The sequence below is a fragment of the Giraffa tippelskirchi genome, chromosome 4 (genome assembly GCF_054371585.1).
Source record: "Giraffa tippelskirchi isolate mGirTip1 chromosome 4, T2T-mGirTip1v1.2.pri, whole genome shotgun sequence".
NCBI classification, from domain to species: domain Eukaryota; kingdom Metazoa; phylum Chordata; class Mammalia; order Artiodactyla; family Giraffidae; genus Giraffa; species Giraffa tippelskirchi.
The window spans coordinates 37,389,599-37,417,398 of record NC_137278.1 but is presented as its reverse complement, the minus strand read 5'-3'; the positions used below and the strand labels follow the sequence as shown (position 1 = coordinate 37,417,398).

At 42.4% G+C, this 27,800-nt stretch overlaps 1 protein-coding gene across 13 annotated transcripts in view; it reads right to left on the bottom strand.

Moving 5' to 3' along the window:
* AAK1 (AP2 associated kinase 1) overlaps positions 1-27,800 on the bottom strand; it is a 167,854-nt gene that overhangs the window by 60,679 nt on the left and 79,375 nt on the right. For all 13 annotated transcript variants that reach the window (XR_014083241.1, XR_014083242.1, XM_081594529.1 and 10 more), the window contains exons 3-7: positions 17,641-17,749; positions 16,037-16,179; positions 3,051-3,172; positions 1,656-1,737; positions 1,023-1,155 (exon numbers count right to left, since the gene is read on the bottom strand). Coding sequence is in view for 11 of the 13 variants with exons in the window: in XM_081594529.1 (XP_081450655.1) it covers positions 1,023-1,155; positions 1,656-1,737; positions 3,051-3,172; positions 16,037-16,179; positions 17,641-17,749 (589 nt within the window). In the remaining 2 variants the exon portion in view is untranslated. The remainder of the gene's footprint in view (positions 1-1,022; positions 1,156-1,655; positions 1,738-3,050; positions 3,173-16,036; positions 16,180-17,640; positions 17,750-27,800) is intronic.

Below are 27,800 nucleotides of genomic sequence, written 5' to 3'. Positions count from 1 at the left end.
AGCACAGATATAATGCTTTACCCCCTGAAAACAATTCAACAACCATTAAATACCATAGTCCATTTCTTCAAATACTGCCCCTACTTTTATATTAACAAACAGAAGAGATTAATTGATAAAACTAGTATAACGGAACAGGTGGTCACTTAGAAGCTAAAACTATCTTAACTTGGGTACAATACCTATACTTTTTGAGGTACTGTTTCCTTGTTTGTATAGTAGGGATGATTATATTTACTATACAGGGTTTTAAGAATTAAATGAGGTACAAGTAGGCCTTCAACAAATGTTAGATGCTCCACTCACATTGGCTTCATCTATTTTCTCCAGCACAGCCCCATTTAGGATTTACAGTCTGTGATTGTTAAAATGTAGATCTTGACCAAAGTAAAAATATAATAAAAATCTGTTACTTCAGCATTCTAATACAGGGGTTTGAGTAAAGATTACTTACTCTGCCATCTGATTAATGAACATTGGTTCATATGCTTACTATGAAGGTACAAAAGAGTGAGGAATCTTAAAATCTTTTAAAACATTGAGCTTAAATGCTTCTTATCAAAGTCCAGTGATAAACCTAAATGAGAGGAAAAAACTAGTTCCACTGAGGTATAGTCTCAATTATGAATTCAATTTAGCCAATGCACTGCTATCATTTTAATTTGAGTAGCTTCCAGTTTTGCAAAGATGAGTTTCTTATCACTTGATCTGAGTCAGCTGGACTCCTTTGGTACCGGAGCTTTCAAACAGACTGCAAGAGAGCAGAGCGATGTTCTGCAATGCTCAAAGCCCAGTAAGGACTTCTGCTTGGGTGGCCGGCCCAGGTGTGAAACCAAGTGGCAAAAAGACTCACGGCTCTAACTCAACACCATTACATGATCTTTGAGCAACCAACCATTATCAATTGATTTCTTTATTTTCCCATCCAAACTCATCACTCCTGGAATCTCACCCCTTTATCTTCCATTCCATTTCTAGAGATCAAAAGTAAAGATATGAAACCAGAACCTTAAAATACTTACTAATTAGGCAGTGCATGTCTTGGGAATATCGAGAGCTATCAGGAATTGTGAAGTTTCCATCACAAATTGCCACTTGGCTCTCCCCAAATGGCAAAGTGAAGTAACATAATTTATACAACAAACATCCGAGAGCCTGAAAAAATAAGAGAAGTAGATTGCTACTAGAGGTATATTTACCATAGCTGAAAATGGGATTACTGAGAGATACTGGCACCATCCACCTTTACTAGCCGATCTAAACACTAGGCATTATTAACCTATTCGAAACTTGAATTTAGAACTCAATATCACTATTTACCTGTCAGATTATTTCTATATCGTTACCCAGTTGTGCTTCAAAAGAGAACAAGTATTCAGCTGGTTCTGCCCTTAAGAACTAGTAACACATGTGAAGACCACCTAAGTAATGGGCAAGTGACCTGAATAACTTTCCCAGAGGTCTGAAGTCACTGTCTTTGACAGGCTTCAAGAAGTAGTGGCTGATCACCTCAAGGCAAGAATAACCCTGAGGGATAAGTAGACAGGGATGCGGTACAGTGGCCACTCTGGCTACGGCACTGTCTGGATTAGGCTGGGGAGTTTACAGCCAAGACTACTGACATCCGAGATGCGGACAGGTTAGTTGACACCTACCCAAATGTCTGCCTTCGTAGTGATGACCTTGCCACTGTACAGGTTGACCATCTCTGGTGCGCGATAGGACAGCGTTGTGTACCTACAATCAAGAGATTCATTTTTTGTTAAACATGTCAATGCTATCATTAAAAACCAGGGGTAGCAGAGTTACTTTTTAAAGAATATATGTATTCGTACAGTCAAGTTCCCTGGGAGCACTCGGGAGAAGAGAGTACGGGACGTCAGTGCAGGTGGAATGAGGAGCTGTCCTTGGCACACACCACGCCCTCAGGCTGCCATTCCCCCACTCTAAGGGCAGGTGGACGAGACACCACAGCTTTAAATAAACCCTAAAAGCAACTTTCCTTGGGTCCTTAAATGACAAAATTGTCTCCTATAAATCCTTATTGTCTGACACTATATTTGGCTGGTTTTTTTTAAAAAATATACAGTAATCCCCTTAGATGCAGCTCGACATAGAGATGTGACACTGGCTGGGACACTGAGGATAGAAAATGGGCCCTGGCTAGGCAGGAAGTGGGCCCGGAGGTGGATGGATCTTTGCTGCTGGAAGAGGGCTGAGATAACAGCTTTTCTCTCTTCTCTGGCTCAAGAAAAGAGAAGTTCATCTTCAAAGTGAGAGTTAGTGTTACCAAGCCTGCAAATTGTGCTGCTTGAGCCTCTAGAGCCCAGAGGGCTCTGTGGCTTAGATGCCCATCAGGGTCTTGGACCAGAAGTCCTCCTGCCTCAGGCTGGGTTGCCAAGGGTGAAGCAGAAAAGGATCAGGATACGGGCGCACTCTACCCTGCTGATTTGTTAGCAGTAACAGTCAGTGCTGCTGCCTCTGAAAAATCTAACACTCGGGACAACAGGGGAAAACGGCCCAGGTTCTTACTGGAGTAACAAATCTAAAGAAGCTTTTTCTCATGGAAGTCAGTGATTCAATGTCTGTAGAGATTTTAATAGCCCTACTCACCATTAATTCCACTAAATTGCAGGTTAGCTCCTTATGAGCAGGAAGAAATATACAGCAATTTAGTGTTCAGTAAAAAGCACAACCGACTGACTGGTAATGTCACAGCTGCTGTGATCCCACTGAAAGACATCACAGTACCTCCCTGGTGTGTGTACCTTTTTAAGGGCTCTGGGATGAAAATCAAAAGATCTATGTACCATAGGACCATTGATAAAGTGCTATAAAATTCCTTCGTTTTACTCCACTGATCAATGATTGTGAATCCCCTCCGTATCCTCCACCTAAAAATCAAACAACCCAACTGCCAATATGATGTTCTGAGATGAGGGGCAACTGACTGGCACCATTGTCTTTTCACCCTGACCCTCTCAGTCATAAGCTGAAAGTAAAACTGCTGATCTGATAATGGATAAAACGAGAAAGGAGGAAAAGCTTACTTCTTAATCTCATCTTCTACTGCATTGACTCCTTCCGTTTGTGGATTCTGGAATTTGTTGGTAGCACTTCCAAAGTCACACAGGACATAGTGGCCTCGGTCATGCAACAGAATATTCTCAACCTGAAAAACATTGAGCAACCGCTCATTCCAAGATATCATTTAATACTGGTTTGAAAATTTGGTGTACATTACACATAAAGGTTTTATTTCTGATAATCTCATTCATGTGCATAAGAAAGTCATTCTCCTCCAAGTATATCAACAGGGGTCATTCCAAGTGAAATAAAAAGAGATGCACAGTAACAGGGGAAAATGAGAGTGGGGGGCGGGGTGCTGAAGAGGAAATTCCACAGTGGGAAAGCAAGAGTTCCGTTTTTCCGGATTTCTAGCCACACTTCTCACCTCTGCAGAAACAGTCCTCCTACAGTACTTTCAAGACTGTATCTTTTCTCCTGCCTTTTATTCAGTCTAGAGTGCTTCTGATGATCACCAGCTCCTTACCCAACTATCAAAATCCCATTCATCTTTCAAAAGTGAAAGGGAAACTGTTAGTCGCTCAGTGATGTTCGACTCTTTGCGACCCCCTGAACTAAAAGCCCGCCAGGCTCCTCTGTCCATGGGATTCTCCAGGCAAGAATATGGGAGTGGGTAGCAATCCCCTTCTCCAGGGGATCTTCCCAACCCAGGGATTGAACCTGGGTCTCCCACAGTGCAGACAGACTGTTTACTGTCTGAACCACTCCAGTTCAAATGCACTTCTTCCTTGAAGCCGTCCTCAGAAAAATGTCACCCTTTCCCTACATTCCTTCAATACTTGGTTCTTCCTGATATCAGCGATTTCATTTAGACTTTCTAAACTTACATATCAATTTCTTTACCATGGTAGGTTAGGATTTTCTCAATTAATAAATATTTGCTATATTTTAGTTATTTTGCAAAGTGATTAAAGGCCTGTGGGCAAGTGCTCAGTTCGCCTGTGAAAGTACCCTCCTTCTATTTTTGTACATGTATTCTCTGGGCAGTGAGTTAGGAGTTCTGGGTAGGAGGGAGCTTCCAAAGACCAGAACCTAGAGAAATTCTTGGTGTCAAAGGATTCTGCCAAAGATATAACAACTCCAAAACATGGGCACTACCGTACTCAAGATGCATTAACTTTTGGCAGAGGTGAACTGAGCTGACTGGTGTGCTGGAGGACAGACCTGGCTATGTGTGGGCAGTAAAATGGTAGCCAAAAAATCTTGTTAGGTCAATAAGTCAGTGGCCTCTATTGTCCTTTGTCTTCAGCCTTCCAAAGACTGATCACCTTTGGAAAACAAAGGTAAGAGTAGACTAGAAGCTCCTTAAGGACAAGCACAGATATTTGTCATCTTCTCTACCAATGCCTAACATAGTGCTTGGAATAGAAAATGTTTGTTGAACGGAATAAACTGAAGAGAGAAATACATGACACTGTGTGTGTGTGTGTGTGTGTGTGTGTGTGTGAGAGAGAGAGAGAGAGAGAGAGAGAGAGAGAGAGAGAGAGAGAGAGAGAGAGATAAAAGAGGCTGTCGGAAACAAGACAGGAGCCACCAAATACCCAGGCCCCTACTACTAGTAGTTCTTTTAAAAATATCTTGTCAATTATGATGTCTCTTGTTTCCATACTTTCTTTTAATTTTAATAGGATTATACATTATAAAAATGTTTATTTTATAGTCTGCATTTTACAAATATAATACCTAAAGTCTTTGAAAACTGACTCTACAGTTTATTATTCCTTATTTCAACTGAGTATCACTCACGATATATTATTGTGAGGGGTTTTGTCATTGTTGTTGTTAATTCGTGTTCCTCAGAATTCATCCGTGGGAAGCCTTAAGAGACCTGAGTTTAAGGTCTATTATTCTTCCAGGAATAACACACTTATGCACCTGGGGCACTAATAACCTAAAATCACTCCATAAAATTGTAGGCACCACAGTTTTGACCTTGGGGTTTTTAGCCACCCAGGCAGTGTGAACTATGACCATAAACTTGGGTGGATATGCTCTTGTGGTTAAGAATTCTTAGGAGAGACTTGTTCCCCAAAGACAAGACGGAATCAGGCAAACATTTCTACCATCTATAGCTTTTTATAATGCTCATCCGTTTAATCTATTTACACAAAGTGAGACAGTCAAGCTATCCTGAACATATACTCACTTCAGGACTCTAAAATAATTCCAACAAGGCAACAGTAATATTTCCAATGGAATTTAGAGGTTTTAAAAAGAATAGCTACTGTTTACTGAGCTTTTACTAATGTAAATACTACTGTCTCATCACTTTACATGGATTATCTCATTCAATCCTTACAATAACAATATAATAATAATCCCCATTATACAGACAGAGAAAGTGAGGCTCACAGTGATTAAGCAAGGAAGTGCACCTAGGCAATCCAACTCTAAAGAAGGACAGGTAATTGCCTTTCTGCCACAGCAAGAGGCAGAATAATTACTCAAAGCCCCCCATTCCTGCCCTCCTACCTGTTAGGGATGACTACGCTCACCCAGTGTCCTGGATACAAGCATAAGGACAGAGGTTTCTTAATTCTTTAAGTTCAGAAATGCCCCTATAATAGGAATCCAGTCAATGAGGAACCAAATGTCCAAACAATAGTCAGGCTGATTTGCTCAATGTCTCCTAAGCATTTCCTACAATGACTAGTTTGTCTTTTTATCCAATTGCTCCCTCTCTGCTAGTCAACTCCTAGCCATTCTTCAAGGCCTTGCTCAAGTCATAACTCCTCAGGAAAACATTCCCTGGCCACCCTACAAAAATCTACAGAACTTACTACCGCTAGAAAGGGTTGACAAAGTGAGACCTGGCCAAACCAAGCCGTGCCCATAGGTTACTTGGCCTCTTGTCTGTGGCTGTTTTTGAGCTCCAACAGCAGAGTCAGGCAGTTGAGACAGAGCCTATACAGCTGACAAGCCTAAAATATTTATTCTTTGGCCCTTTGAAGAGAAATTGCCACCTCTGGTCTATAATTATATTCTGCCCATGTGTCCCTTATAATACCCAGCCCAATATTTTACACACATAAGGGACCTCTAACTCCTTTACTCAGTGTCTGTCAGCAACAACCCTCCTTGCTGGCCTCTGCCACTCTACAGGGATCATGTGAAACCATGCTTCTCCTACTGGATGTGAGTAGTCCCTTCCCAAATCAGATGCTGTACTTCTAATCCTAGAATATACAATCTAGAAAACTGAAAAGCCAACTCATATCAAAACACAAACAAGGTCATTCTAGGGACCAAAATCACTGTTGGGGAAGGGAGGAAAACTGAGTAGACAAAGGACAGAATAAAGACGATGCACATGAGGTTTTGTTTTTGTTTTCTACCCAGACCTTAAAAATTGGGTTTGTATTTCTGGTTAGTATGACTGATAGAACTCAGGAATTATGCTACATTTACTCTGGTCCCCACCCTGCCTTCCTCCCTCCCACAAAGATACCACTGTACAGAACTATATTCATAGGAAAACCAGTTAGAAATTAAGGGTGTGTTCAAAAACAGACAAGAGAACCAGAGATATCAATGGAGCGAAAGCCTGAGAAATATCAAAGAACTATCGATGCAGATGAGAACAGTAATCCCCGCTTTGGCCACCGTGAAATTCTGTGGGGAGGATCAGGTGAGATTACGGAGGTGAAATTGCCTGGCAGCAGCCACAGCTCCGCCCCCTCGCCATCTGTCCCTGTGACCTGTGACACCAGTGACAACCTCCAAGCTCAGGCGGCTGCTGCCCTCCATCATCGCCAGCTCCATCACTAACAAAACACTTAGCGCAGAGCACAATGTGTGGCAACCACATTGGACCTGGGGTTCAGAAGACCTCGGGGACTATTTAGATGTTTGGCCTTGAATAAACCTTTAAACCTCTTTGGGCAGGTTTCTTATCTTTAAAGTAAAGCTGGTAATAATTCTATTACTGTTCTTATGAAACAAAGAAGAGAATGACTATGAAAGCATACTGTAACTCTCCCTGTACACGTGTAAGATCATTCTTTTATTAGAGAAATACATTTGAACTTCTACTACCAAGTACTTTTCTAAGTTCTGTGAATAAGGCTGTGACTGGAACTCAGGGTCCAGCTGATAATTAAAAAAAAAAAAGTATAATTGCCTGGTACTGATAAATATTGTGGAAAAAAACCCCAGTAGGTTAAATATATGTCAGTTAAGACAGATGCCACTGTAAACAGCACATTCAGGAAAGGTCACTCTGGTGAGGGGAGCCACCATGAACAATCTGGGGGATGAGCATTCTCATTAGAGACCAGCCAGCAGGAAGGCATGGTGGTGAGAGCACCTGTCAGGAGACTGAAGGAGACTGAAGCAGAGACAGGCCTCTGTGGCTGGGGCAGCACCGTCCCGGGGATTGCAAAACTAAAAACATGGGACGGGACATACTGTGGGCTAGCACTCTCGTGAATGAGGAGACGAGATAATGCTGGGCCTTGGAGAAAGTGCAAGACTCAGGTTAAGTGGAACCAAGAACAGGAAGGCATGGTGGGATGACAGCAACAACCTGGTGTCAGCAACTAGTAGCACTTAATACGTGGGGCCCAACCCTGCCCCACGTATTTCATGACATTCTTCCAAGGCCTCACTGTCCCACTTGACACGTGAGAGAACGGAGTGCAGGCAGAGGTCACAAGGCTGTGAGGGCAAGATTTGGGCTCAGGCTGCCACACCACAGGGACTACACCCTCCCCAGATGCACTGATGTGACAGAAAGGAGACAATGAGGGCAGGTATGACTGTCCAAGTGTGAGATGACCAGGGCCAAGAGGGATTCAATGAGAAGGTCGACAACCAACTGGAGGTTCATACACCAGCTTCTGGAAGCTTCAGAGAACTTGCATGGTGACTGTTTTCGGCCAAGTCCTTTACGAAGTCAGGTGAACGCTGGTTACCATCGCTTACAACCTCCCATCTAGAAGCTTGTTGAGCATTTAAGCTACTGACCTTATTCTGCAACCAGCCTGAGAGGATTATTCAAGCTGTCACTCCCGAACTCTGCTCAGAGCTTCAACTAAAACGTCTAGAAAGCCACCTCCTTCTGACCTCTTCATCTTGATATTATCCCAAACAAAACAGCATCCAGGCATTTCAGCCACAGAGTTTATTACTACTGGAAATTGTGGAGCACTAGCTGAATGCAGGTTTTCCAACCTGTGATTCCAAAAATAGGACAAGAATCTTCATCCTATTGTACTTTATGAGATCCAAAATCTCCTTTCTGACAGATGAGGAGACATTCATGACTTTTTCAACCTAGAATGTACTTACTAAGTCTTAACCCTTTTATCCCCTTTCTTAAATGCTTGGGCAAATGGCATGGTAAAATACAGCAAAAACCAAACAAACAGAAACCATACTGAGGGTCAAAAATTTTGGCCTTTGTTCTGGTTTGATCAGTGAGTGTGTTGTGCAGGTCACAGCCTTTCTGAGCAAAGGATTCCCTGTTGGTAAAAGGAAAGCGCTGACTTACGTGACCTTCCCAGGAACATAATTCTATTATTTGCAATGAAGATCTTTATCAGTCCTCAGAGAGACAATTAAAAAAAAAGGGAGGAAATCATGAAAATGTAAAATAATATATTTGAGGAGAAACTTTCAGTAAAGACCAGAACTTCTGTTTCGGTTATTTTTTAGAACATATGCTGCTTAAGGACCGGGACTGCTGTCAGCTTATTTCCTCTCTGGAATTTGAAAGACAGACCACACACGTGGTGGGCAGAGCAAGAGGGGCCTTCTCAGTTCCCTACAGGGTGGCACAGGTTCAGCACGGGGGTCCACAACTGGCCTGGTCTGTGCTCCTTCCTGTGTCCCATGGACTTATTTCCAAGGGCTCCTCCTTACCATGTGGAAACTCAGCTCACACAGAAGCAACCAAGAGACGGGCCACGGGCACGTTCTCTGACCAAGAGGAGAACAAAGAACTTCTTGGCTCTAGCCACTGCTAGGACCTTGCTGGCTGGTACCAGCCATACAGGGAGTGCAGAGTGGCCGAGGCCTTGTGACCCAATGACAGAGCCAGGGCAACAGGAGGTCGAGGGGACTTCTCACCCCTGCCTAGCAAGCTGGTGCTGCAGCAAGCAGATGTGACTGCCCGCCAAGCACATAGTAGTAGAAATCAACAGAATCTAGCAGGCCAGTAAAAGCGTCTAGATGGCACCTAGATTTGGGGAGTTTGGCAAAGCATTATGGGAAAAAAAAAAACGGGTAGGAGTCAATGACTAAAATCAACAGCAACAGGACTCCTCTAGACCAATCACAGGGTGTCCTTCCAGGGGCCCCGATGTATGTTTTGTTTCCAAGGTCAAGGAAAAGAGGAAACAAAGTCTCCTGAGCCACAAGTGGCAAACCAGCGGCACACCTGGTGGTCTTCAATACTGACCGAATGCAATTACTGCATTCCTAGCCCCGGGTGACGGGGGACAGAGGGGCAAGGGCCAGGGCCTAAGGCAGGCTGGGAAGACAGTGAAGCAGCCACTCACTCGTCGCCTGGCCTCATCCTCACATTCCAATGTGTTCCCAGGTCCTCTGCTGAGACATCTCACAGGCTGTTCAGAGCAGTGAGGGAAGAGTTTGGGCTCTGGCTGCTTGAGACCAACCACCTACCGGGTCCCCAGGCAAGATGCTGAACTCTGCCTCAGGTTCCCACCATGGGCGGCCTTCTCTGCCACCTCACAGCAGCACCACAGGGCACTAATATGCCGGCCACACGGAAACAAGGCAGGTGCTATTTATGGGTGTGAAATGATGATCATTTCAGTTCAGTTCAGTCGCTCAGTCGTGTCCGACTCTTTGCGACCCCATGAATTGCAGCACGCCAGGCCTCTCTGTCCATCACCAACTCCCGGAGTCTACCCAAACCCATGTCCATCGAGTCGGTGATGCCATCCAACCATCTCATCCTCTGTCGTCCCCTTCTCCTCCCACCCCCACTCCTACCCAGCATTAAGGTCTTTTCCAATGAGTCAACCCTTCGCATGAGGTGGCCAAAGTATTGGAGTTTCAGCTTCAACATCAGACCTTCCAATGAACACCCAGGGCTGATCTCCTTTAGGATGGACTGGCTGGATCTCCTTGCAGTCCAAGGGACGCTCAAGAGTCTTCTCCAACACCACAGTTCAAAAGCATCAATTCTTCGGCGCTCAGCTTTCTTCACCGTCCAACTCTCACATCCATACATGACCACTGGAAAAACCATAGTCTTGACTAGACGGACTTTTGTTGGCAAAGTAATGTCTCTGCTTTTAAATATGCTATCTAGGTTGGCCATAACCTTCCTTCCACGCAGTAAGCGTCTTTTAATTTCATGGCTGCAGTCACCATCAGCAGTGATTCTGGAGCCCAAAAAAATAAAGTCTGACACTGTTTCCACTGTTTCCCCATCTATTTCCCATGAAGTGATGGGACCAGATACCATGATCTTAGTTTTCTGAACGTTGAGCTTTAAGCCAACTTTTTCCCTCTCCTCTTTCACCTTCATCAAGAGGCTCTTTAGTTCTTCTTCACTTTCTGCCATAAGGGTGGTGTCATCTGCATATCTGAGGTTATTGATATTTCTCCCAGCAATCTTGATTCTAGCTTGTGTTTCTTACAGCCCAGCGTTTATCATGATGTATTCTGCATATAAGTTAAATAAGCAGGGTGACAATATACAGCCTTGACGTACTCCTTTTCCTATTTGGAACCAGTCTGTTGTTCCATGTCCAGTTCTAACTGTTGCTTCCTGACCTGCATACAGGTTTCTCAAGAGGCAGGTCAGGTGGTCTGGTATTCCCATCTCTTTCAGAATTTTCCACAGTTTACTGTGATCCACACAGTCAAAGGCTTTGGCATAGTCAATAAAGGAGAAATAGATGTTTTTCTGGAACTCTCTTGCTTTTTCGATGATCCAGCGGATATTGGCAATTTGATCTCTGGTTCCTCTGCCTTTTCTAAAACCAGCTTGAACATCTGGAAGTTCACGGTTCACGTATTGCTGAAGCCTGGCTTGGAGAGTTTTGAGCATTACTTTACTAGCATGTGAGATGAGTGCAATTGTGCGGCAGTTTGAGCATTCTTTGGCATTGCCTTTCCTTGGGATTGGAACGAAAACTGACCTTTTCCAGTCCTGTGGCCACTGCTGAGTTTTCCAGATTTGCTGGCATATCGAGTGCAGCACTTTCACAGCATCACCTTTGAGGATTTGAAATAGCTCAACTGGAATTCCATCACCTCCACTAGCTTTGTTCGTGGTGATCCTTTCCAAGGCCCACTTGACTTCACATTCCAGGATGTCTGGCTCTAGGTGAGGGATCACACCATCGTGATTATCTGGGTCATGAAGATCTTTTTTGTACAGTTCTTCTGTGTATTCTTGCCACCTCTTCTTAATATCTTCTGCTTCTGTTAGGTCTACACCATTTCTGTCCTTTATCGAGCCTATCTTTGCATGAAATGTTCCTTTGGTATCTCTAATTTTCTTGAAGAGATCTCTGGTCTTTCCCAATTTGTTGTTTTCCTCTATTTCTTTGCATTGATCGCTGAGGAAGGCTTTCTCATCTCTCCTTGCTATTCTTTGGAACTCTGCATTCAGATGGGAAGATCTTTCCTTTTCTCCTTTGCTTTTCGCTTCTCTTCTCTTTCCAGCTATCTGTAAGGCCTCCTCAGACAGCCATTTTGCTTTTTTGCATTTGTTTTTCTTGGGGATGGTCTTGATCCCTGTCTCCTGTACAATGTCATGAACCTCTGTCCATAGTTCATCAGGCACTCTGTCTATCAGGTCTAGTCCCTTAAATCTATTTGTCACTTCCACTGCATACTTATAAGGGATTTGATCTAGGTCATACCTGAATGGACTAGTGGTTTTCCCTACTTTCTTGAATGTAAGTTTGAATTTGGCAATAAGGAGTTCATGATCTGAGCCACAGTCTGCTCCTGGTCTTGTTTTTGCTGACTGTATAGAGTTTCTCCATCTTTGGCTGCAAAGAATATAATCAATCTGATTTCAGTGTTGACCATGTGGTGATGTCCACGTGTAGAGTCTTCTCTTGTGTTGTTGGAATAGGGTGTTTGCTATGACCAGTGCGTTCTCGTGGCAAAACTCTATTAGCCTTTGCCCTGCTTCATTCTGTACTCCAAGGCCAAATTTGCCTGTTACGCCAGGTGTTTCTTGACTTCCTACTTTTGCGTTCCAGTCCCCTATAATGAAAAGGACATCTTTTTTGGGTGTTAGTTCTAGAAAGTCTTGTAGGTCTTCATAGAACCATTCAACTTCAGCTTCTTCGGCGTTACTGGTCGGGGCATAGACTTGGATTACCGTGATATTGAATGGTTTGCCTTGGAAATGAACAGAGATCATTCTATCGTTTTTGAGATTGCACCTAAGTACTGCATTTTGGACTCTTTTGTTGACCATGATGGCTACTCCATTTCTTCTAAGGGATTCTTGCCCACAGTAGTAGATATAATGGTCATCTGAGTTAAATTCACCCATTCCAGTCCATTTTAGTTCGCTGATTCCTAGAATGTCGACGTTCACTCTTGCCATCTCCTGTTTGACCACTTCCAATTTGCCTTGATTCATGGACCTAACATTCCAGGTTCCTATGTTATATTGCTCTTTACAGCATCGGACTTTGCGTCTATCACCAGTCACATCCACAGTTGGATATCGTTTTTGCTTTGGCTCCATCCCATCATTCTTTCTGGAGTTATTTCTCCACTGACCTCCATTAGCATATTGGGCAGGCCTTGTTTAATCCAATAAATGTTGAAAAAGTGACAATAAAGGGAGACTTTGTTTAAAATCATATGAGTAGCACTCTCTAAAACAATGCTCTGTGGCCCTCTTGGCCTCTTCCTTGCTCTCACCTTCCTGGGTGTCTGCTCAGAATTTTCTGAGCCAAGGATGTGCCCGTGCACTGACTCGCGTGTTCTCCTTCAGCCCCACCTGGGCCCTAACAAGGCTGGTGCTGTTGTCTCTGCTGCACAGACGAGGAAGCTGAGGCTCTGAGGCCGAGTGATGGGACGAACAACCCAGGAGCTCGAGGGTCCGGGAGAACACAAGGTCAGGGAAAAGTCACAAAGGAGTCAAAGACTACAGGGAGGAGAACAACACAGGGATGGAAATGCACCCTGTGCATCTGGAAATATGAAGGGTGCTTATTATTCACAGAGCTTACAACTCGATCGTTACCAGTTACATGGCTACAGAACCAGAGTTCTCATATGAAATCAAACCCCATCTGACATGGAGGGGTGGAATGGGACTCCAGAGAGACCCAAGCTTATATGGGTCACAGAAGCAGTGCTGATACAGCCAGGCCATACTTCTCCAACCCTTTTCTTGGCCCCTCGCAAACTCTTCTTCAAGACAAGTGGCAGGGACAAAGATCAGGTCCTAAAATGTTGGTACTGTTGCTTATTTTGAAATATACACTAACAGGCCCAAGAATTTCACTCAATGTTAAGACAACTAGGAAAAAAGTGTCATCACCTGAAACTAACACAACACTGTAAATCAAGTGTATTAAAAAAAAAAGGAGTGTCATTACATTCTTAGAGCAGTGGCCTGCAGTCACTCTGGCCTGTCTGTAACTAGCCAGGTACTAGGCCCTTACCCACCTCCTCATCTTCAAACACCTTCTTGTTCCCTCCCCTTGGCAGTCCTTAGGCCCTGTTCTCTGCCTGAAATACTCTTCAGCCTCTCTGTGACCACCCATATCCCACTAGTCCTTCAAAATTCAATATTTCCAGAAGATTCCAATCACCACTGCGAGATCCCATTACCCAACCACATACTAAGAGACTTGAGTCTCTTCACCACTTTGTTCTATAGAGTTTTATATTTCACTTCTTTAAGTTTCAGTTCCAAATATTTCACTTATATGCTTTCACCAATACTTTTACATTATGAGCATAGGGACCATGTTGTATCTGCACTGTCCTCACAGAATTATGTTTTGTATGATGTGGGGCTCAAAATATTCACGGATGTGTACTTGTTCTGCTCAGAAAAAGGGCTGACTGTGAGCAGAGGTACACTGGAGAAGCCTGTCTAAGGCATTTGGAGACTTTGCACTCAATAGAACAGAAAAATAAAATAGGGCAAAAACATGTGTTAGTATGAAGAAATTGGAACCTTGTAAGTTGCTGGCAGGATGTAAAATACTGCAGTTCCTTTGGAAAATAGGCTGGCAGTTCCTCAAAAAGTTAGAGTAACAATATGACCCAGCTATTCCTCTCCGAGGTGTGTACCCAGGAGAACTGAAACTATGCGCTCATGTGAAACCTAGTACATGAATGTTCACGATAGCCTGAATCATAATAGCTACAGCAGAAACAACTCAGATGTCCAATAACTGAGGAATTAACAAAATGTGATATGCCCGCACAATGAGATGTTATCACAAAAAGAATTCAGTACTGATATACACTACAATATACATGAACCTTGAAAACACTGCTTGTGAAAGAGGTCACATACCATACAAGCCCATTTAGACGAAATGTCTGGAATAAGCAACAGAGAGTAGACTGGTGGTTGGCAGGGCTAAGGGAAGAATGAGAAGTGACCCCTAATGGGGATAAGCTTTTGGAGGTGGTGGTGATTAAATTTTTGATGAAGCTTCTGCGGGTGGTGGTGAGAGGAGATGAAATTTTCTGGAATTAGACAATGGTAATGGTTGCACACCCTTGTAAATATACTAAAACCCACCAATGTGTACATTCTAAAGGAGGAAATTTTATGGTATGTGAATTATATCTTAATTAAAACAAACTAAGAAACATCCTCATAACAGAAAAGCTAGTATGCTACTGTGATCCTCAAACTTTAGAATATATAAAAACCACTGGGGTGCTTAAGATAAAAACTCCTGGGCTTCCCTGGTACCATCACAAACATTGTGGCCCAAAAGATTCAGCGGGGAACCCAACAGCCTGCATTTAACAAGCATGGTAGGGGACATTGATGTAAATATTAGCCATGAAGCATGTTTCTCAAAACATAAGTATAATTAAATAGCAATTTAGAATCAGAAGAGCTGGATTCAAATTCTGGTACTGCTTCTTCCTAGTTATATGACCTTAGTTAAGTCACATAACCTCTCTGCTCCTAAGTTTCACTGACCATAAAATGTAAAGAAGAAAGTCTCTCACCCAAGAGACAGCGCACATACAGTGTCTTACAGAGTACATGGCACATAGTCAGTGCTCCAAAGATGCTAGTGAATCCTAACCAGAATTGACATTCCATTCGACAAACATTGTCAAGTGATTACAGTTTGAAAGGTCCAGTGCAAGGGAATAGTAATTAGTAGGGCAAAATTTTTAAATTATCAATTAATGGATTTTACAAAATATAGACTTTAAAGACTAGGCACTGCTGTTTACAAACTTTAAATTAGCATATTATTCTCCATGACCCTAAAAAAGTGAATTTGGGAGTTTATTAGGAAATACAACAAAGATGTGTTCAGGCATTTGATGATTATAAAGAACTTCTGAAAGCTACTTAAGTAATAAAATTGATACTGTATTGTACTGTACGAGCATGCATGCTAAGCTGCTTCAGTTGGGTCTGACTCTTTGTCACCCTATGAACAGTAGCCCCTCAGGCTCCTCTGTCCATGGGATTCTCTAGGCAAGAGTACTGAAGTGGGTTGCCATGTCCTCCTCCAGGGGATCTTCCCCACCCAGGGATCCAACTTGCATCTCTTATGTCTCCCACATTGGCAGGCGGGTTCTTTACCACTAGTACCACCTGGGAAGCTGTATTATACTGTACTGTTCTGCTATTTATTTTTTTCTCTGTGCTTTCTCTCCCCAAGCAGAATGTAAATCCAGAATTTGGTACCAAGCCTGACGCTTTTCCCATACCCCCATAACATTTATCCCACTCCTGGGGCAGGTAGAAAATACTCCATAAGAAAGCTTCAGGGTGATCGGTTACCTTCAGGTCACGGTGGATAATAGGAGTTTTGCACTGATGCAGGCGGGCGACAGCTTTACAGGTGTCACAAAATATCTGCAGTACTTCATTTTCTGTAAAACCTGTTTGCAGGCGCTGGTTCATTAGGTTGACCACTTGGCCTCCTGAAAGGGGTGCGGAGCAGAGGAAAGGTAATAAACATTCAGCCCCTTCACTTACTCAAGAGAATGAATGGCTGTCCACAGAGAAGCAACCTGGACTCGGCTAATTACTGGCTGAGCCAGGATTAAACCCCAGTATCTTGATTCCCAGCCTGCGACCTGTTTTCTACTGCTTCAAAACAGTTTCTTCATTTTATAAAGCAGCTCAAATGTGAGTTGCCCTCATTCTGTCTTCAAGATTAGCAGCAGAACTGACAACATGGTCCTGGCTTTGGTTGCCTGGTTATACTGTCCCTGTTGTGCATCAGATGGGGCCACAGGTTCAACTTGCTGTAACTTTTAGTAAGAATGTGATTGCACAACAGACCCCAGGAGGAGGAAGAAGACAGTTTGATAGCCTGTATTTTAGGAACAGCTTGGTCTCTCTGGCTTTACTGCCTGCTGCCTGGTCTGCAGAAATGCTACACCAACACTTAATCGCTAGGACTGAAAGACGGATGACTTCACTTAGAAAATTAGCCAGCTCCCTGGATTCTCCTACTGCCTCATCTCTGCACATTTAACTGTCCAAAAAGGGATGGGCAGGAGGAAACAATGTGGTACTACTTTATAAAGTCAGGCTAACAGCTGTTATAGTAAAGGCTGAAATTATTGGTTAACATCATGTTTTTAAGATTAGCAACATATTTAATTTATGGACAGTGTCTTGAAAGGCAAGGAAAATGTTAATGGAACCAAGGGTGATTACAAAACTGGGCACCAAACAGTGAAACAGTGACCCAAGAATGTAAGTGGCAGCTGCTGAGACCCAAAAAGCTGAACCTCCAAACAACAGCTGTATGAAATACAGTCAACTCTGAATACATTCATGCTCCAGCCTGGGTTTCCCAAGATAAATACTGTTCAAAACGCTAAGCTTTCAACTACTTAACTACTGTTAACAGCAGCATGATTTGAATGGAGCCTTATTGGCAATCACAACTGGAGCAAGAAGAGGAGGGTCATTTCCATTAGACAAAAAGGATTCTTTCCCTCCCAGTGCAAGGATGATGGTGTGGGTGGAGAAGAGGACACAGGAGTGAGGGAAGCTGAATTGTTTCTTTAGTCCATCTGGAGTCGGGTCTTTATTATGTGCCTTCATCATTTGTTTTAAAGCATCACAAAGAACACATTCATTCTCATCCTCATACATCCACATTCACGTACAAGCACCAAACCTTCCAAAACCTAACAAAAGTAGAGTTCTGTATTATCCACCAGTATTTGTGCCACTGATCTTTGCCATTGTAAGAATAACCAAGAAGTCACAGGAGGCTCTGTCTCTCTCAGCCTCCTTGTTTTCCAATCTTTAAAACCAGAACAACATACATTAGAGTACGGTGCCCGTTAACTGCAATGACCCCACACTCTTGACAATCAAAGTCCTAGAGAAATGAGAACATACGATCTGGCTCATGTACTTACCCCTGCAGAAGTCCATCAGGATGAGAACTTCCCACACATCACCGCTACTCACACTGTTGATACTGGAGTCAATGTAACCCACGATGTTCTTATGCCCCGACAGGTCCCTCTGTGAAGAGTTGAGAAATAAGTGATTCATTACAGACACCTATAGAGACAGAGCGAGCCAGGTTTTTCCATTAGCACAGACAACTTAAATATACAGACCAACACTGACAGTGAGCAGAGGTCAGACTAAGAAACACAGTCAAGAGCACATTTCCACTGTTCTCTGAGAGTCATGGCCAGATCTTCAAGAGCAATTCTACAATCCAACAAAACCATAACGCTCTCCTGAGTTCAGTTCAGTTCCTCAGTCGTGTCTGATTTTTTGCAACCCCATGAACCTCAGCATGCCAGGCCTCCCTGTCCATCACCAACTCCCAGAGCTTACTCAAACTCATGTCCATTGAATTGGTGATGCCATCCAACCATCTCATCCTCTGTTGTCCCCTTCTTCTCCTGCCTTCAATCTTTCCCAGCATCAGGGTCTTTTCCAATGAGTCAGTTCTTCGTATCACGTGGCCAAAGTATTGGAGTTTCAGCTTCAACATTAGTCCTTTCAATGAATATTCAGGACTGATTTCCTTTAGTATGGACTGGTTGGATCTCCCTGCAGTCCAAGGAACTCTCAAGAGTCTTCTCCAAAACCACAGTTCAAACATCAATTCTTCGGTGCTTAAGCTTTCTTTATGGTCCAACTCTCACATCCATACATGACTACTGGAAAAACCATAGCCTTGACTATACGTACCTTTGTAGGCAAAGTAATGCCTCTGCTTTTAATATGCTGTCTAGGTTGGTCATAACTTTCCTTCCAAGGAATAAGCGTCTTTTAATTTCATGGCTGCAGTCACCATCTGCAATAATTTTAGAGCTCAATGCTGTCTTTAACTAGATTCCAAAACCAAATGGTCACAGGCTGCCTACTTGTTCAGGGCATCAGTCTTCCCCATAAGCCAAAAGTGAAGACTCTCATCTCCAGAAACACCGCAGAGGGGCTTAGAGGAGAGCCACAGTATGAACTAGTTAAATATGTGAATTTTTAATTCAGAAAAATGAAACTGATCATTTTTTTCCTGGCTGTAAGAACAACAAGTGAATTCAACTTGACTTTTAAACTATTCATACTGTTTTTCTCTCTTCAGGAAACATATGAAAAGAATAACTGCTTTTTAAAGTTTTAGAGGGACTACACTGGCAAGCATTTTGCTCACAATTAAGCCTTTCAAACCAACCAACCAGGATAGAAGATGGGTTATGTTTCCAGCTCTCTGGTTGGAACAGCATATCTCAGGGCTGCTTGTGGAATTAATGTTTCAACGAGTACATATTGAGCACCTCTCATGTTTCAGGGCCACTCAGACACTGGAAGTTGCCTCATCCCTTGGTATGGTTACTTCAACACCCACAAAGGCAAACCTTTCTGAAAATGATGTTCAAAATCCAAGGTCAGTGAGCAAAAACTAAGCAAGCTGGGTAATAGGATTTATGCACAAATACAAAGTAAGGCCCTATTTTTAAACTAGTTTTAATAAATTGTTTTATTTCTGTTTAATAAAAATAAATGGGAGGGAGGAGGCGAGAAACATGTGGTTCTGTAAGAGTTACCACAAATTTGGCAATCAGAACCATGAGAATAGTAACCACCACCACACTGATTGGAGACCTCAGCTGTTGCAAGTGATAAAGTCTCTTTTAATCGGAAAGTACATACCAAAACAAGAGGAGGCCTCACAGTATCAAACTAACACATCTGAACTCTGAGCATACAAATGAAAATTCCTTAGCACTTTCCTCTGAGTGAAGGAGTAAGAATGACTACTGCCTCAGAAAGGTAGAGCAAAGGTAGAAATGGGACTGCTTCTACTGGTAATGGGGAAATCACTGGAGATCTAGATAAGAACAGTTTCGGAGAAGGAATAAAATGAAGGAACAATGGAACTGGACTTGCAAAGAACCGGAGTTGCGTACGTAGAGCCAGTGACTATGGATGACTCTTTCCGAACATTTTGAGCTGAAAAGGAGCAGTACTGAGGGAAAGAAAAGGGTGGGAGAGGACTGAGCACTGGAGAGTGGAAGGAGCCAGGAGAGACAAGCTTTAAGATACAGAAGAGGATGGGGATAAGTGATGGAACAAGGTCCTTTGAGTAGAAAGGGTCAGGATTAGGAATACTGTTAAAGGAACTGGTCTTTCAAAGACATTCCTTTCCTGGCAAACAGGAAGGAAATAAGGATGGATATGCATATTGGTTTAAAGCTGGGGAAAAAAAGGAATTTGAGGGAGTTCAGATCCATTGTTCTGTTTTGGGGTAGAATGCAAGATTATCTTCCAAGGGTTAGGGAATGAGAAAGAAGCCTGATGAGAGAAATAAAAGGCTTCGAGCAACTGCTCTGGATAATTGACAAGGGAGATGATGAGACAGAAAAGAAGCCGCTGGAACTGAAGTTTCTCTAAACAGAAAGTGATTTCAGGGCTCATGTTTTAGAGGACTGTACTTCTCGCTGCTTTTCAGTCTTATCAACTCTTCTAGAACTTGTTTCCATTTACAGAGTGCTAGAAGTAGGAACATGTAGAGAGAATTTCTTTGAAACTAAAATGGAGCAGGAGATCATGTCCTCCAAATGTCCACAGAAAGGAATGAAAGACTAATGCTTCTGTATTTAACTCTTTGGGAAAATAAAAATCAGCAAAGTCACCTCTCAGTTTCTCTCACCCCAAGAGGAATAATTAAGAATCTGGAAGGAAAATAAAAAGCAACTGATAGAGCCAAGAGGAGGTCAAGAGCTACTAGAGGACCCACACTGGATAATTAATATCTGTAGATGGCATCTCAGAACAGTATGCCACGACGATGGATGATTGGTCCAAGGCCAAATTCCCATTCACCATGTGTTCTGCAAAGATCCAGAGATACATTCAAGTAGAAAAGACCATATTTTTGGAGCTAGACGATGGCATTTTACTTTTAATGACCTGGAGTCCAGAAACATCTCAGATTTTAGAGTAAAATGTCACTGGTTTGCAAGCGATAGAGAAGATCTGTTTGAATGGCTGGGCAATGTAGAAAAAGGTCAAGAGAAAAATCTTACTACAAGTTGAGATAGGCTCACTTTCAGGGTCAAAGTGACAGCACTTCTCAACAGCAGCAGGTGAGAGGATATCCAAGCTTTCCCTGGCTTGAGTTAAAAGACCAGCCCCACACTTACAGAAGAGAATGGATGGAGGGGTCTGGGCTGGAACCCACAGGGGAGGCACCTCAGTTACTATCTATTTACTCAGGAAAAGGCAAGGTATAGGAAGATGCTCTGATGTCCTCGGTTACAACTATTATTTGGAGTATTGAGATAAAAGTCTACTTGCTAAGTCAAAATCTGATTTTCAGGGGAATGGTGAATGTTCAGCTAAACTATGATCAGCTTACATATTACATTAAATCATGGAAGCAGCGATAAGTCTAATGACACTGTATTGTCATTCTAAACTATTTTTATTTATTTATTTGGCTGCATCGGGTCTTAGTAGTTGCACTCCGATCTTTGTTGTGCTATGTGTCCCATCTTTCATGGCCACACAAAGACACTCTAGTTGTGGCAAGCAGGCTCAGTAGTTGCAGTGCATGGGCTCAGTTGCTCCATGGTATGTGGGATCTTGGTTCCCCAACCAACAATCAAACCTGTGTCCCCTGTATTGGAAGGCAGATTCCTAACCACTGGACCACCAGGGAAGTCCCTAAACTTTATTTTTAAATTAACATTAAATCACACTGATAAACATTATTACAAGACCTACTTTACTGAATAGATATTTAAAGTGTTTGTAGTTAACGTGGTAACTTTCATAGTTAAATGCTTGAAGTGATGAAAAACTTTTCATAAACACACAAAAAGACTACCATTGGAAAATAAGGCCTTCTAACCAGATCCTACAGATGATCAGAAACGTTATCTGTGGTCCTAATTAATGGTCCTTCATTGGAAGGGCCGATGCTGAAGCTGAAACTCCAATACTTTGGCCACCTGATGCAAAGAACTGACTCATCTGAAAAGACCCTGATGCTGGGAAAGATTGAAGGCAGGAGAAAGGGACGACAGAGGAAAAAATGGCTGGATGGCATCACCAACTCGATGGACATGAGTTTGAACAAGCTCTGAGAGTTGGTGATGGACAGGGAAGCCTGATGTGCGGCAGTCCATGAGGACACAAAGAGTGGGACATGACTGAGTGACTGAACTGAATTAATGATGCTTGTAGCGCAGAACAGCATTCTATCCCAAGCTTCAAATTTTCTCCAGCAGGAAATTCCTACTAAGAATCTTAAAGCCTTACAAGAGAACAGAGGCCTCAATTCCTAAGTATATCTATAAAAACCTTCATGTTTATGTTCAAGAAAACAAAGAAGACAGCATTCTAAGTAGCATATCAATAATGTCACTCACCTCAAAATAGTCAAGTGAGTATGGTATGTAACTAACTTCCTTATGTATCTTTTGCTCAGACCACTCTTCCTTGGAACATCAGCATGATAAATTCCTGCAAATTCCTGATGCTGACAGTGCTTGCATTTGCATACAATAAGCTTCTTAAGAGGTGTATTTACCTAAATAGTCAATGATTTTTGATTTTATGACACAGCGCTATTGCTGCCAACCTCTAGCATCACACTGTGATTCCACAAACAGTTTAAACTAAAGTTAGCTTCTTTCCCCAAGCTGCTTTGTAAAAGTCTTCTTACTATTCCTCTCCCACTCCTTTTCTCTATAACTCTAAATTTCCTTTATAATTCACAAGCAAACAAAAACTATCGAATACAGTGCAATAGTGAAAAGAAACGCTTTGAGATCTGGACTGGCACTGGCGTTTCTACTGAAGGCCATCATATCTGAGGCCCTTGTGGATTTCTACCACATGAGTCCCAGATATAATCCTGCCTACACTTACACTTACCCTCCCTTTTCCAAGTCTTACTCATTAACTAATCCTGTACTTACAGAATAGATCTTTAAAGTCACTTAGAGTCTGATTCTAGAGCCATGCTGCTCAGACTTTAATGAGCAAGTGAATTAACCCGGGTCGGGGGTGGGGGGGTGGGGGGGGGTGCTTCTGTTTGAAAACAGACCCTAATCTGGTAGTTTCGGGATAAAGCCTGGGGTGTTCCTGGTCAGTGGCATTTAAAGTGGCAAAGATCTAGGGCAGTACTCCTCAAAATGTGGTCCAAAACATTTTCTGAGTAGAAACAAGTTCATAAGGAGATAAGAAGCTTGCTCCAGGACATAAATCAATCCACTCACTAAGACGACTTTTCTTTTCCTAGTGAGACTCCACCCATGGGGGAAGCAGTTCACTGATTTATGTTCTAGCACAAGATCTTAGTGAAGCATACGTTGATCGCCAACTGATTTTTGACATTGGTGCCAAGACAATTCAGTGAGGAAGAGAACAGTGTTTTCAAAAACTGGTGCTGGGACAACTGAATATCTATATGCAGAAGAATGAAGTTGGATACCTACCTCACACCATAAACCTTGCAACTCCTCAAAATGGAACTAAGGAGAACTCTGCAGGGCAGCCCCACTCCCCAAGTATAAAACCGCACAGTTAATGATTAGGACAATAGAGTCATAGACTCAGTGTTTGATGCACACTCCTGAGTTGTTTTATAAATACTATAACTGCCACAGAGGGAAACAAAACAAACTGCATGATGAACCAGACTGTGTCCATGACATAAGCTGCTCCATCTTGAGCAGTACTGAATCTGTGTTTAGCACAATTCCAAGAACAGGCCTTGAGAGAATGGGATTAACATTATTGCTTGTAACAATATGAATCATTCTGGGCATTAAAGTAATTGTAGCTTGCTCTGCCTGTCTATATAAGTAAGCAACTAAAACTGTCAGCAAAGAAATGCTGACATCTTCCACTCTGAGAATATGGTTCCCTATGTCAACTGCTTCTACAAAGAAGTCATAGAAGATGGACTTTTGCCCCTAATTTCACAGAAATGGATTGACATTGGACCGTAGGGAACTGAAAGCTGCTCTTTTGCTCCTTTCCTGTTTGTTTGCCCATTTCTGTTCCCCTCCAATTTTGAAAGAACCTAATTAACCTGTTGATTTTTTTCCCAGATTAAAAAAAAAGAATAATGAAGAATTAAGTAGTTAAAGAATGACTAGCTCTCTATCCCCAACAGCCCCCTTAGCAGTCTTGCAGGCAGATCACATGGCAAGATAACATCTGAAGAGTCAGCAGCTTGCACACAATGGAGAAAGATGCAGAACCCAACCTCCTGCCTTGATGATTCACTGAGATTCTCCCTTCTTCCCCCACCTATCATCTCCCGCTTTATGAACTGTCATGGCTGACCAGAACCTTCAGAGTTGGTCTCGGGACATATTCTTCCCAGATTGTCAGCTTTTCTGATTAAAGCACCTTGTTTTTCTTTCTTTTTTGAAAATACTTATTTATTTCGCTGTGCCAGGTCTTAGTTGCAGCACGCAGGCTCTTTCAGTTGAGGCATGTGGGATCTAGTTCCCCGACCAGGGATCAAACCTGGGACCCTTGCACTGGGCGTACAGAGTCTTAGCCACTGGACCACCAGGAAGTCCTTAAAACACCTTTTCTTTCTATTGACACTTGCTTCTCAATTATTTGCCTTTGAGCAGTGAGCAGCCAAACCTGAATTTAGTAACAAAAGTGGACCACAAATCTAAAAAATTCCTCAAAGAAAATACATGAGCAAATCTTCATGATGTTGGGTTAGTCAGTGATTCTTAGATTTGACACCTAAAGCATAAGCAATCAAAGAAAAAAGAGATAAACTTCATTTCATCAAAATTCAAAACTTTTGTGCTTCAAAGGATACTATCAAGAAAGTAAACAGACAGTGCAAAGAATGGAAGAAAAACAAAATAAAAACCCAAGTATATGACCTTACCTTGCTATTTCATCTCATTATAATCAGTCCATTGCTCCAATTTTAAGGATAATTTTGATCCTAGTTCTATGATCCAATGCAGTTATTATATTGTCCAACTTTATACTAGGCACACAATTGACAGATGTGTCTTCTACTTCTTTAGAGTAGAAGTTATTTGTTAAATGTAAAATAACAAAGTTAATGGTAAGCTGCAGTGCTTTTTTCTTAGAAATTTCCCTCTAAACTAATAGCAAATCACTGATCAGAAACCAATATAAACAGTTGCAATTACACTCAGCATCCAGCCTAGACTCTCCATCTTGCTCACAGATCTCTGGTGAATGCCTTTATCCAAATGACACAGTCCATAGTCACTGGATCTATGGCACTCCCATGAGCTCCCTATCCAAAAACCTTCCCAAAGGAGGACATGATGATGATAGCACATGGCTTGTCCTTACTCAACCTGAAGGCTCTTTGGATCCTTGCTTACTCATCTAAGTGACTATAAAACAGCTTAAAATTTAATTAAAAAATGTGTAACATATTAACATTCAAAAACCAAAACATAGCAGGCAAGTATTTTCAAATCCAGTCCCCATCTCCCACAGGGAACCCTCCTCTTTCTCTCCCTTCTTCCCTTCTGCCGTTCCTCTTTCTCTTCCATCCTTCCAGTGTTTTCTCAAGCAAATTCAAACAATAGGTATCATATACACATATAACTCAGAGAGGCAGGGCTGAGCCTCTATTTGACAGAAGGTAGAGTCAGTATGGGTTAAAAATATTGCACAGGACTTTTGATTAAAAGTAGTAGCGAATTGTTTCAAAAGTTGAATACATGTATTTATCTCTGCTTCCTTCAAAAGCCTTACTAACTGATGTATTTATTTTTAGAAATGAATGAAGTAATTTATTTTTGGCTACGCTGGGTCTGCATTGTTGCGAGTGAGCTTTCTCTAGTTGCAGTGCATGGGCTTCTCATTGCAGTGGCTCCTCTAGTTGCGGAGCATGAGCTCTAGAGAGCATGGACTTCAGTGGTTGTGGCTCCCGGGCTCTAGAGTGCATGGGTTTCAGTGGTTGTGACTCCTGGGCTCTAGAGTACACGGTTTTCAGTGGTTGCGGCTCGCAGGCTTAGCTGCTCCACAGCATGTGAAATCTTCCCAGACCAGGGATGGAACCTCTGTCCCCTGCATTAGCAGGTGGATTCCTATCCACTGTACCAACCAGGGAAGTTCAAGTGCTAATTTTTAAAAAGGCATAAACAGAAGACTCCTGCTTCTGAGAAGGTGAAGTAGATGTACTTTTCCCTTTCCTTCTGCTAAGCACACTTAAATATTTTGTACATAAAACTGAATTTTAAAAAAAATGACTTAATAACAAAAGTCTGAAATGTTGAGTGGAAGGCAGACTGAATAGGAACTCTGGGACCCAAGGAACAATACAGTGGTGAGCTGCCTGTGTTTTCTTTTTGCCATATGTTTCCCTGACTGAAAATTGAAGAAGCCAGCAAACTGAAAACACCAATGGGTGCGGACCTAAAAAGTCTGCCCTCTCCAGAGAGACCCAGAAAAGGGGCAACCCAGTAAGATAGAACTCATAGAAACTAACTTCTCTATGCCAGCCAAAAGCCATGGAAAAGACCCAGCCATGGGTCTTTTACCCAGCCATGCCAGTAAAGACCAAATGGAGAGCCTAGACTTCCAACCTCACTAGTCTGCAACAAATCCCTCCAACCTTCCCTTCCGGGTAGGCAGTGACAGGAGAGAGCTGAGTCAGGACCTTCAGCTCTGAGATGCTGGGAGAGGAGGCCAAGTAGAGAGTCAAGATTTCCACAATCACCAAGTGGTAACAAGGCCAACTCCCACCACCACAGTATCAGCTGAAGCCATAGAGGGGATAGTAGTAGCAAGGCACTCCACTTCCCAGCCAGGGAAGGATTGGTGGAAGCCTAACAGGAAACTGAACTTTTATCCCAATCCAGTAATAATGAGAAGTACTTTCTGGGGTGAAAACAGAGGCCCCACAGGAAACCTGAACTTCTACCTCCACCTAGTAGCAACAAGAGGGCACTTTCCAAGTCCCATCAATCCTCTGCCAGAGCAGAAACCAGTTAGAACAGGAGGTTTACAGAAGATTCAGAAGCTCATAGCACAATATCAAAGTGTTGACATTGTTTGTCATACAAAGAACTAGGAAGATCCCAAACTACATGGAAAAAAGACAGCAGTCAATAGATGCCAAAATGAAGGTGACCAAGAAGACAGTTGGTAAAGAATCTGCCTGCAATGCAGGAGACCCCGGTTCAATTCCTGGGTCGGGAAGATCTGCTGGAGAAGGGACAGGCTACCCACTCCAGTGTTCAGTCAGACACGACTGAGTGACTTTCACTTCAAAAAGACAGAATCATCCAGTTATGATTAAGCAGTCATGACAAAAATGCTTAAACCAGCAATTAAGGACATGCTTGAAACAAATGAACAAACAGAAAGCCTCAGCAAAGAAACAGGAAGTGTCATCAAAAACCTGGAAAACCTAAAGAACCACCAGATGGAAATTTTAGAACTGAAAAATGCAATAACCAAAGCAAAAAGCACAATGGATGGGCTCATCAGCAGAATGGAAGGGAGAGAGCAAAGAATCAGTGAACTGAAAGATGAAACAACAGGAATTACCCAGTACGAACCAAAGATAGCAAATAGACTGAAGGGGGAAAAAAGGACAAAATTAATATGCCAAAGTTCAAACTGATATAAATAAATTATTGAGTAAATAATTAAATGAGGGAGATGTGCAGTAAGGTTAGAAAAGGAAGTTAAAGAGAAACATATCAGAAAGGAAAAAATAAAACTGCCTCTATTTGTCAATGACATGGTGGTCTACATAGAAAATCCTAAAGAATGGAGAAAAAATTCATAGAACCAGTAAAAATGGTCAGCAAAGTTACAAGATACAAAATAAACACGGAAAAATCAACTGATTTTCTACATCCTAGCAGTAAAAATATGGGCACTGGAATTAATTATTCAATACCATTTATATTCACTCAAAACAAAAACCAAAACCGAGGTATAAATCTCAGAACACATACAAGGCCTGTATGCTGAAAACTACATAATACTGATGAAAGAAATCAAAGATGTAAATAAATGGAGAGAGGCGCCATATTCATTTACTGGAAGACTAAACAGAGAAAAGATGTCA